A 12,210-nucleotide genomic window follows, 5' to 3' on the forward strand; every position below is an offset into this window, starting at 1 on the left:
GCTGCTGGGGCTCTTTTTAAGTACCTGAGCACATGATGTGCTGCCTGCATGTGCTGTGTGGTTGGGCAGTCCAAAAACTGACTGAGCTTTCCAACTGCGTAACTTATATCAGGTCTGGTGTTAGCTAAGTACAAGAGCCTCCCAACTAGCTTCCTAAAAGCTGAATGATCCTTCAGTGGTTCTCCTCTTTCTCTGGACAGCTTCACGATATATTCCAATGGTGTTCTTATTGGTTTGCAACCTTTAAATCTTGTGTCTTTTAACAAGTCCATCACATACTTTCTTTGATAGAGAGCAATACCTTTCTTTGATCTTGCAACTTCCATCCCTAGAAAGAACTTCAAATCTCCTATGTCCTTGATCTTGAATTTCTCATCCAAGATCCTCTTAATTCGATCGATTTCCTTTTCATCATTTCCAGCTATCACTAAGTCATCCACATAGACCAGCAGTGCTGTAAAACCAGATTATGTCCCTTTCGTGAACAAGCAATGGTCTGATGCTGACCTGGTGTATCCAGCTTCTACCAAGACAGAATGTAGCATGTGGTTCCATTGCCGACTAGCCTGCTTGAGTCCATACAGCGATTTTTCCAGCTTACACACCTTCCCATCTTCAATTTCCAAACCTTGTGGTGGCCTCATGTAAACCTCCTCCTTGAGTACGCCATGCAAGAATGCAGTATTTACATCAACTTGTTTAAGCATCCAACCTTTCATGGCAGCCAAGGCTAGCACAATCCTTAGTGTTTTCAGTTTTACCACTGGGCTAAATGTGTCTAGATAATCAATACCGGCCACCTGTGTATACCCTTTTGCTACTAACCGTGCCTTGTGCCTTTCTATCGAACCGTCCGGGTTGTGTTTTATCTTGAAGACCCACTTACTTCCAATCGCTTTCTTCCCATGAGGCAGAGTTGTAAGCCTCCACGTTTTGTTCATTTTAAGAGCCTTAAGCTCAGCATTGATCGCATCTTGCCAACAGGGTTGTAACACCGCCTCCTCATAACACTTTGGCTCGATATCATTGGTTAGTGCAAGTGAATATGCTTTATGTAATGCAGAAAGAGATTCATAAGACACAAAGTTTGACATTGGATACCTGACTTTATTGTTGATGGTTTGATTTGGATTAGCTTTGTCAATGGTGGTGCTCATACAAACAAAATCCTTTAGATAAGCTGGTGGCTTTCTCTCCCTTGTGGATTTCCTTTGTACATTATGTTCAGAGTATCTTAGTTGTGAGTTTTCCCTGGCTAGTTCTTGGGTATTTTCCCTTTGATTTGTTGAGTCACCTTCAGTGACTCTCGATGAGTCACTCGTGTGCTTGTAGGAAGAAGGGCCATGGTCCAATTCCAATGTTTCAGGTCTTAGTGCAGGTGGTGCAATGGTTTTATTTATTTCTAATTCTAATGTTGATGCATGATTGTTTTTATCTTGTGCAAAAGGAAAATGGTTTTCGTAAAATTCCACATTTCTAAAAACAAAAATTTCTTTGGATTTTAAGTCAATTAAAACATATCCTTTTGTCCCCTCCCTAAATCCAAGGAAAGCACATTTCCTGGCTCGAGGATCCAGCTTGGACCTGTGATCATTGATGGTGCTGGCATAGGCCAAGCAACCAAAGACCTTTAGGGTCATTAGATCAGGGAGAGATTGATGCAATATTTGAAAAGGAGACTTGTCCTTGAGAAAAGTAGAAGAAATCCTATTCATTAAGAAAACAGCATGCTTAACAGCAAAATTCCAAAAACAATGTGGGACTTGAGATTGAAATAGTATAGCTCTGGTGATGTTAAGAATATGTTGGTGTTTTCGTTCTACTATCCCATTTTGTTGAGGAGTCTCAACACAGGAAGTTTGATGCAAAATTCCAGTTTTAGCAAAAAAAGATTCCATGAGAAATTCTGGACCATTGTCAGTCCGAATGATTTTGATAGATTTGTTGAATTGAGTTTGTATGAAAGTGATGAAATGTTGAACTAAATTGCATACTTCAGACTTCAATTTCATCAAGTACACCCAAGTATATCTTGATTTATTTTCTACAATGGTTAGAAAGTAACGATGTCCACTGGTGGATGGCACTCTAAGTGGCCCCCAAATGTCTATGTGTACAAGCTCAAACAATTGAGTTGGGTCAGAACTACTTACAGGAAAAGGATGTCTTTTCTGTTTAGCTAGATGGCAAGCATCACATGGTGCTGCTGCCTTATCAAATGAGATGAAGGAGAAGTCTCTCTTCATCTTTATTAGTCTATCATTTGGCAAGTGACCCAACCTGTAGTGCCAAATGCAGCGATCTTGCCTGTGATTATTGCTTACAACCGAACATAATTGTGTACTTGGCTTGGGGAGTTTTAAAGCCTCTTTATTTAATATGTAGAGACCACCATTTTCTCTAGCTGCTCCAATCATCCTCATCAAGCTCCAATCCTGTATCTCACACCTTATGTCAGTAAAGTTCATTTGGCAATGCAATGCAGAGGTGAGTTTTGAAACAGAAATGAGCTTGAAATTGAAAGATGGGATGTAAAGGGCATTGTGCAGTAACAGTTTGTTTGAGAAAACAATAGTTCCCATGATTCTACTTGTAGTCCAAGCCCCATTGGGCAATTTAATTATCACAGGAGCTATTTCTTTATATGTGAAAAAATCATTAAGGCAATGGGATACATGGTCAGTTGCACCAGTATCGATTACCCAGGATGAGAACTTGTTTGAAGAAATATTCAATGCATTAATGCTTGTTTTAAAATGCATGACTTTTACCAACTTCCCTAGATGAAGGATTGGTGTATGCACCGAATTACCTTGATGAGGCAACTCGGATGAAACCTTTGATGCTGTCACGTTGATGCTATGAGGCTGCTCTCCATGAATCTTGTTGAGAAGAGTGAGCAATGCCTGCTTTTGCTCAAGGGTGAACTCCAGTGTGTCACTTCCAACTCTCTCTAAATGGGAGGAACGCGATGAATTGTCGTGCTCACTGAGTTTTCTTGATTCACTCTCAGTGTTCATTGCTGCTGCAAAGCTTCCATTTTCATCTGCAGCATTTTTACCTCTTAAATGTGGTGGCAATCCGTGTTTCTTATAACATACGTCAACACTGTGGCCAAGCTTTCCGCAATAGGAGCATTGTGGTCTGCCTTTCCCTCCCTGACTTCTACCACCTTGGGATCGTCCACCTCTGCCCCTCCCTCTCCCTCTGCCTTGAAAGGATCCTGCAGTGTTCGAGGGAATGGCAGCATATGTAATTTTGATGTCCGAAGCGGTATCTGGATTCTGAAATTGTCGTTTCTGCTGTGTCAACATGGACAACACAGTGGTTACATCAGGGAGAGGATCCAACAACATGATTTGAGATCTAACGGTGGAGTATTGCTCATTCAGCCCTCTCAAGAATCGTGTTACATGATCCTCTACTCGATATTGTCGCATCACACTTAAGCCACAATTACACTTGTTTGAACATTCGCAATCGGGTATAGCTCTAAAACTGTCAAGATCTTCCCAAATGGATTTCAACTTTGTGAAATACTTAGTTACATCTAGGTCTCCTTGCTTGATGGCAAACAACTCTTCTTGCAACTCTGCCACCCTAAATCTGTCTCCTTGATAGTATCGGTGGTTCAATTCACTCCACAGATTGCTGGCCACATTGTTCCAAACAACACTTCTAGCTATGTCTGGACTAAGGGAAAGGTTTATCCAAGCTACGACGTAAGTGTTACACCTATCCCATGCCTCAAAGGTTTCATCATCCTTATTAGGCTTAGGCAAACTACCATCAATAAATTTCATCTTGTTCTTCCCTTTCAGTCCCCACAGCACAGATCTACTCCAATCACCATAGTTTTTACCATCGAGAATAACAGTAGTAAGAGGAATACCAGTGCTCTCAGAGGGATGAAGATAATAGATGCTCTCTGGATCCTGATTCGGTTTGGTACTCTTCTTGCTAATACTCGCTTGAAATGTTGTGAGCTGATTCAGAAAATTCATGAACGCTTCTGCATTTACACCTTCCATCGCACCTTCCAGCAACGTCGATTGACAGAAGCCTCAGTGATTAACCTTCTTCCTACAATCTCGTTGATCGGAGTCACCTTCTCACAGTTACAGAGAGTGTGAGGCGGCGCACTCTCATCAAGCTCTATCGTATAAGTTTGTAGGAAGAGAAGAAAGACAGAAAGAGAGAATGAATTTGACTTGAGAAATTAGATGGAGAAAGAAAGAAATTCAACGGATTAAACTCAAATTGAAATTAGATGAATCACACGCTGAATTGAAAAGAAACTCAAAGAAATTTCAGTTTGGAACGAGATACAGAATCTGGATCGAGAAGAAAGGAATTTGGATCACCATTCGCATAACTGAGCTCTTGCAAAATTGGCAAGATTTCAGATCAGGCTGCACCTTCCTCAATCTGAATCTCAGTGCTTGCCACACTCCACGCTCACCGCACCATGTTGAAGGTGTTGCAAGTGTGAGTAGCTGCACTTTCTGTGAGAGAAAACCAGAGAGAAAGGCACAATTGCAAAATACCTAATAGCATAAAATGGTGAATCACACTTTACAGGTGAGTTGCAAATACATATATATACAGCACCTACACTACATCTTAGCTGCACTAGATCAGCACCCTTCTAACAAACTAGTAACCAATTTGCTGAGGTGTCATCTAATATAATTATCAACATGACTAACTGATCAGGCACATATCAGCTCCTAACTTAAATTACTCTAACTATTTATTATCAAACTTAGAGGTTAAGTGACAATAGATATAATAGAAAAGAATATAAATAAAGAATTTTTTAATTTAACCGCACAAAATCTAAAATTTGATATGTGGTGTAATTAATTAAATCAATCATTATGATGAAAGAAAAAATGTTTCAGGTTATTATGGAATGTGATATAGCACACTCCTTTAGGTGAGAGTATTATTTAAATTGTATTCTTTTTTATTAATGTTGAGTTATTGTTTACCTCGCATTTCTCTTCTCTTAAAATAATTTTTGTTTTGAATTTTAATAATTTATTAATTAAAAAAGATTATATTAACAGATATTATAATTATGAAATGAGAAAATATATTATGATTAATAAATAATAAATAATATTTTTTCTATACTTTTTCACTTTAACATTTATCATAATTGATTTTATATAGATTACTGCAATTACTTAAAACAATTTTAAGAGCCTTTGATAATATTATTCTTCTTGTCATAATCAGAATGTTCAATTAAATGGTGTACATTTTAAAAATGTGGTTAATTTGAGGAGTGCGTAAAAAAAATTGAGCTAAATTTAACCAGAATAAATATAGAGTAATATTTCAAATAGATCTCAAAAAATTTTATATTAAACACATCTCTCTCCAACAAGTTTTTATTAGGTTTTAGATTCCTAGCTTCTTGTGCCATAGGTTTATTTGTTACTTTCATTCGGTAGACACTGACAAAAAATTCTTAGGGGTCCATTGGTTTAAGCATTTTCGCATTTTCATTTTTATTTTTAATAAAAATAAAAATAAGACATAAAACTATAATTAATTAAATATTTTAAAAATACTTTAAAAAAATATTTTTAAAAAATAGAACAAAATTAAAAGCACTATTTTCATATTTCAGTCTTTTTAGTTTTAATTTTTAAAAATATTTTCAAACTAAAATACGGTAGTTTTGGTTTTGAGAGGAAAGTATGATTTTAGTAATTAAAATCATATCTTTCGTTTTATGATTTTCTTTTGTTAGTTTATTTTTAAAATGTATTTTCAATAATTTTCAAACCAAAACATTTAATAAAAATATAGTTTTATAACTTTAAACTATCAAAAGTATATTTTAAAAATAAACTAACAAAATATATTTTTATTATTTTCAATACTAGTAAATAAATCTTCTTCTTACAAATTAATTGCAGTTTTTAAAATGCAAAAAGTTAAAAATAAAAATTATTTTTAAAAAATAAAAACAGAAAATATTTTTACAAATTAGTTAATCTCTTATACGTCCGTTAATAGGCCGACATGGCTATGGTGATGATACACGTCACCACAGAGACAAATTGCTCTTTATCTGATGTGGTTAAAATGACAGTTTTCACGCAGCTCATAATACATTGTTTTGGTAAGACAAATTCTGATCAGAAATAAATTTTTCAAAATATCGAGTTAAACCCTACTCTGATTTCTGAAATTAGTAAGTTGTACTGCTGATTTGGTCTTTAACTTTTTAATTGCTACAATTTGATTCCTCATATTAAAAAAAAGTACTAATATAGTCTCTTCTTAACGCCGTTAGTGATACAGCTCAAGTCTTGTCACGTTGGATATATTAAAATGACGTTGTATATGTTTTGGCGCTAAATTCAGGGTTTGAACAATACTAAAAGGGAGGGGTGTAATGTTTTAGTATTGTTAAAACCCTCAATCGACGCCATTTAGTATCTTTTTAGTGCTAAGATGCATACGACATTGTTTTAATATGTCTAGTGTAGCAAGGTTTGAGCTACGTCACTAACGATACATATTGAGTTCTGGTGACAGAAGATACACGGAGAACTACATTGTTGCACTTTTTTAAATTTGAGAGACCAAACTATAGCAATTAAGAAGTCAGAGAACAAATAAGTACAATTCGCCAATCCAAAGTGGGGCTTAACTAAAACAAAATTGTTTCTCGTGTTGGAGCATGCAAAAATAGGTTGTGTTCTTCAATCTCCACACCTTCGTATTTGAGAGAGCAACTTGTAAACATTGTCAATGGCAAGCGGGGTAGCACATCAACCTTCATCCATATGGGAGAAGTTCCAGTGATGATTTGAGTGTCGACAGTGCTGTCACTGTTGGTAGGGACAAGTTAAAAAGGATAACACTCTAAATGCAAATGCTGTGTTTTGTTTCATTGATGTAGTTGGGTTGTGAAAATGGTATTAACCTGATGTTATATATGTTGTCTCTTTAAGGAACAGTTATCATATTGACATATATATTGTGACTTTTTTTTCTTTGATTTGATGATATTTTTGGTTACGTGGTGGATGTAGTTGAAGGGACTGCATCGGTCATGCAATAGCAAGAAAATTAACAAAAGAATCAAGACAGTCAAGTTCAAGATTATGAAGAGTTTGCATATAGGACTTAGATAATTCTTGTTAAGAACTCTAATCTAAATATCTCTGTTGTAAATATATTAAAATGTTTTTGAAAAGTACAAGTTTTCATAAAAACACGTTAGAAATCGTTCCATAAACAAAGGTTTTGAAAAATCTCGGTCTAAATGGTTTTAAAACTTAGAGAATGCCAAAACCAAAGGAAAGATATGATTGTTCTATAAGAAAATCAATTGCTGAACTATTTTTATTGAAACAATGCACTTCTCAAATAAAAGAATCGATTCCTCAAGTGAAAGAATCGATTGCCACGATCGATTGTATAACGTAAGATAATTTTGAGTTATTTCTTTGATTTATATCAACCTCTGACTCATAATTTTGTCGTACAAATCTCTCGAAAGTTTTTACAATAGTAAAACATTACTACTTGTAATTGATTATCGTTCTGTAAGTAAAAAAAAAAAAAAGCGTACTTCACAAATCATGGTTCAACTGCAATCGGAATTCTAATCAAGGGCTTGTTAAAAATAAATTTGATAGTTAAAATTTAGAGAAAATTACACTCCCCTCCTCTGCGAGATGCTAAAATGATACTATTCTTCTCTCTATTTTATAAATATACATTCTGCTCCCTTCTAACTTTTAAAAACCTCCTCTTTAATCCATTTAAAACTTTTTATGTTAACTAATATTAACTTTATCCATTTTTTAAGAAAAAATAAATTATTTTTTGAAAAAAATACTCATTAGTAAAAATTTTATTTTTTATCATTAAATTTTGCTTACCAAAATATCCTTTAATAAATTATTCTTTTATTGATTAAATTATATTTTTTAAAAAATTTAATAATTATATAATTTTTTTTCTAAAATACCCTTCAATAAGTTTTAATTATTAAATTATAATTTTACCAAAATTTTCGTTAACAATTTTTTTATATTTTACTATTAATTTTTCGATATCTATATATATTATTTTAATATTAAATAAAAAATTTTAGTAAGATTATTTTTCAATATCAATATATATTAATTGTTATATATATTAACAGTGATAAGATTTTTTTATTTAATGTTAAAATAATATATATTGATATCAAAAAATTAAGAGTAAAATATAAAAATAATTGTTAACAAAAATTTTGATAAAATCACAATTTAATAATTAAAAAATTATTGAAGGATAGGTATCTTAAAAAAAAATAATTTAATTATTAATTTTTTAAAAATATTTTAATAAAAATACAATTTAATCAATAAAAAAATAATTTATTAAAAAGATATTTTGGTAAACAAAATTTAATGATAAAAAATAAAATTTTTGCTAATGGGTATTTATTCAAAAAATAAATTATTTTTTCTTAAAAAATGGATAAAGTTAATATTAATTAACACAAAATTTAAAATGGATTAAAGAGGAGGTTTTTTAAAAGTTAGAAGGGAGGAGAATATACATTTATAAAATAGAGGGGAGGGGAATGTCATTTTAGCATCTCGCAGGAGAGGGGAGTGAAATTTTCTCTAGAATTTAAGAATGAATTAGAAATCACAATTTGAATAAGTTGTCTATATTTAGTTGTAATTTAAACTATTTATTTATTAGGATGTATTAAGTTTAGATGTCAAAGAAAAGTATAAATACATATGTAATCATTTCTTAAATAACAACACACAAGTACATTCAATATATTCCTCTCCATTTTATATTCTTCGTGAGTGTGTGTGCCTTGTTCTTTTATTTTTCAAGAATGTGGTATCAGAGCCACTTATAAAATGTCTTCGTCAAAAGGAACTACTTTATCTTTTCAATATCCACAATTATCTAAACTCAACTATGACAATTGGGCAGTCCGAATGAAAGCAATTCTCAGTGCTCAAGGAGTGTGGGAGATGATTGAGAAAGGCTATGTAGAACCAGAGAATGTGGACAAGCTAACAGAAGCTTAAAAGGAAGAATTAGAAAATAAAAGAAAGAAAGATCAATGTGCACTTATTATCATTCATCAAGGCTTGGATGATGTTATGTTTGAGAAGATTGCTGATATAACCAATGCAAAGAAAGTTTGGATACTTTTCAAAATTCCGTCATAGGAGTTGAAAAGGGAAAGAAGGTTCGTCTTCAAACTCTAAGGGCTGAGTTTGAGTCTCTAATGATGAAGGAGACTGAATCCATTTCGGATTATTTCACCAAAGTTTTGACGGTAGTGCACCAAATGAAAAGGTTGGGAGAAAAATTAGAAGATGTTCGTGTTGTTGAGAAAATTCTTCGTTCTCTCAACTCAAAATTTTATCATGTAGTGGTAGCCATTGAGGAGTTCAAAAATTTGGATACGATGTCCATTGATCAGTTGAATGGTTCCTTACGGGCCTATGAAGAAAGAATGGATAAAGGCAAGCAAGAACGTGTGGAGCATGTCTTGCAGGCAAAACTTTCGTGGAATGCTAAGGAGAAACCAACAAAGAGGAAGACAAAGACGAGGTCGAGGCCGTGGACGAGGACAAGGACGTGGTTACCAAAGAGGAAGAGATGAGAAAAATTATTCTCAAGAGAAAAGAAATCAAAATTTTTCTCGAGGTCGTGGAAGAGTAAGAACAGTTGACAAAAGACACATTGAACGCTATTCATGTGGAAAGAATGGACATTATTCTTGGGAGTGTCAGACATCCAAAGAAGAAGAAAATAAACTTCTTGTGTACAGTGAAGATGTTGAAGAACCAGCATTATTCCTTACGCTCAAGAAAGATCAAAATTCTGAAGATAGTACGTGGTATCTTGACAATGGAGCTAGCAACCATATGACAGGTGATAGAAGTAAATTTGTAGCACTCGACACCAACGTAAAAGGACACGTGCGTTTTGGTGATGAATCAAAAGTAGAGATCAATGGCAAAGGGACGATTCTATTCGAGTTGAAGAATGAAAGTCATAAGATTCTTTCCAATGTTTATTACATCCCAAAGATGAAGAATAATATCTTGAGTATTGGGCAATTTATGGAGAATGGTTGCAAGATAGTCATGGAAGATCGCTATCTTTGGCTTAGAGATAAAAATGAAAATCTTATTGCTAAGGTTTCTATGACAAGAAATCGTATGTTCTTGTTAAAAATGAGAAGCGATGGAGCTATATATTTGAAGTCATGTATTGAAGATCCACCATGGATTTGATATATGAGATATGGACATTTAAATTTTGGTGGACTCAAAGAATTGGAAACAAAGAAGATGGTAAAAAAAATTCCAACAATTGATCATCCTCATCAGTTATGTGAAGCTTGCTTACTTGGAAAACATTCAAGAAAGAGTTTTCCAAAGCAGTCCAAATCAAGAGCTATCAAGCCACTTCAGCTTATCCACGCGGATATTTGTGGACTTATCAAGCCTTTGTCACTTGGTAAGAGCGCCTATTTTTTGCTTTTCATTGATGATTATTCAAGAAAAATATTCCAACAATTGATCATCCTCATCAGTTATGTGAAGCTTGCTTACTTGGAAAACATTCAAGAAAGAGTTTTCCAAAGCAGTCCAAATCAAGAGCTATCAAGCCACTTCAGCTTATCCACGCGGATGTTTGTGGACCTATCAAGCCTTTGTCACTTGGTAAGAGCGCCTATTTTTTGCTTTTCATTGATGATTATTCAAGAAAAACATGGGTTTATTTTTTGAAGCAAAAGAGTGAAGCATTTGAAGCATTCAAGAAATTTAAAGCCCTTGTTGAAAAAGAAGGTAGCTATGAGATAAAAGCTCTCAGAACTGACAGAGGTGGAGAATTCACTTCAAATGAATTCAATATGTTTTGTGAAAATTATGGTATTTGACGTCCCCTAACTATTCCTAGATCACCTCAATAAAATGGGGTTGCTGAAAGAAAGAATAGGACAATTCTAAATATGACAAGAACGATGTTAAAAAGTAAATCATTACCAAAAGAGTTGTGGGGAGAAGCAGTTGCATGTGCAGTTTATCTCTCAAACCGCTCACCTACCAAGAGTTTGAGAGATATAACACCTCAAGAAGCATGGAGTGGTTTGAAGCCTAATGTATCACATTTAAGGGTATTTGGATCTATTGTGTATGTCCAAATTCCTGAGCAAGAAAGATTGAAGCTTGATGATAGGAGCCAAAAGCTTGTATTTATTGGTTATGAGGAGAATACTAAAGGCTACAAATTCTTCAATCCCATCAATAATAAAGTAATAATAAGCAGAGATGTTGAGTTTGAAGAAAATGCAAAGTGGGACTGGAGTACATAAAATGAAGTCACTTATAATTTTCTGCCTTACTTTGAGGAAAAAGAAGCTCTATCCAAGAAGTGCAAGGCCAAATCGATCCTTCAACACCAGCATTAACCCCACTAGCATCATCATCATCTTCTCCATCCTCTAGTTCAAGCGAAGGCCCTCATAGATATCGAAATCTCCCTTATCTCTATAAGCAAACAGAAAAGCTAGAGGATGAAAATTTATTGTGTTTACTCTCCAATGATGAGCCTTTAAGTTTTAAAGAATCTGTCAAAGATGAGAAATGGATACAAGCTATGGAGGAAGAAATTCAAGCAATTGAGAAGAACAACACTTGGAAACTTGCATCACTTCCAAGTGGTCATCAGGCTATTGGAGTCAAGTGGGTTTACAGAGTTAAAAAGAACTCTAAAGGTGATATAGAAAGGTATAAGGCAAGACTCTTTGTAAAAGGGTATAAACAGAAGTAAAGAATATATTATGATGAAGTGTTTGCTCCGGTTGCTCGCTTGGAGACGATAAGGCTATTGTTGCCACTTGCAGCACAGAACAACTGGAAAATCCACCAAATGGATGTGAAGTCTGCTTTTCCGAACGGTAATCTTTTGGAAGAATTTTATATTGAATAACCTTTGGGTTTTGTTGTTGAGGGTTATGAAGATAAGGTGTTAAGGCTTAAAAAGGCCTTATATGGATTGAAGCAAGTTCCAAGAGTTTGGAATGATCGTCTTGATACGTATTTTCAAGATAATGGTTTCACTAGGTGCATTCATGAATATGCACTCTAGTGAAAGAGGAAAGAGGAAATTTGTTATTTTTTTGTGTCTATGTGGATGCTCTTA

The 12,210-nt window shown here is 34.1% G+C and overlaps 1 protein-coding gene across 1 annotated transcript; it reads left to right on the plus strand.

Annotated features, from left to right (window-relative positions):
* Positions 1-9,479: 9,479 nt before the first annotated feature.
* Positions 9,480-10,295, plus strand: LOC148543943 (uncharacterized). The gene has a single exon (XM_088498791.1). It carries the CDS (start codon positions 9,480-9,482, stop codon positions 10,293-10,295), a length of 816 nt encoding a protein of 271 aa, XP_088354917.1.
* The last annotated feature ends 1,915 nt before the right edge of the window (positions 10,296-12,210 follow it).

Source organism: Arachis ipaensis, chromosome B9 (assembly GCF_059453495.1).
Source record: "Arachis ipaensis isolate K30076 ecotype BB chromosome B9, ASM5945349v1, whole genome shotgun sequence".
NCBI classification, from domain to species: Eukaryota; Viridiplantae; Streptophyta; class Magnoliopsida; order Fabales; family Fabaceae; genus Arachis; species Arachis ipaensis.

Bases quoted from the DNA above. Each gene is read 5' to 3' on its own strand.
- LOC148543943 (XM_088498791.1), top strand. From the start codon at position 9,480: ATGGTTCCTTACGGGCCTATGAAGAAAGAATGGATAAAGGCAAGCAAG.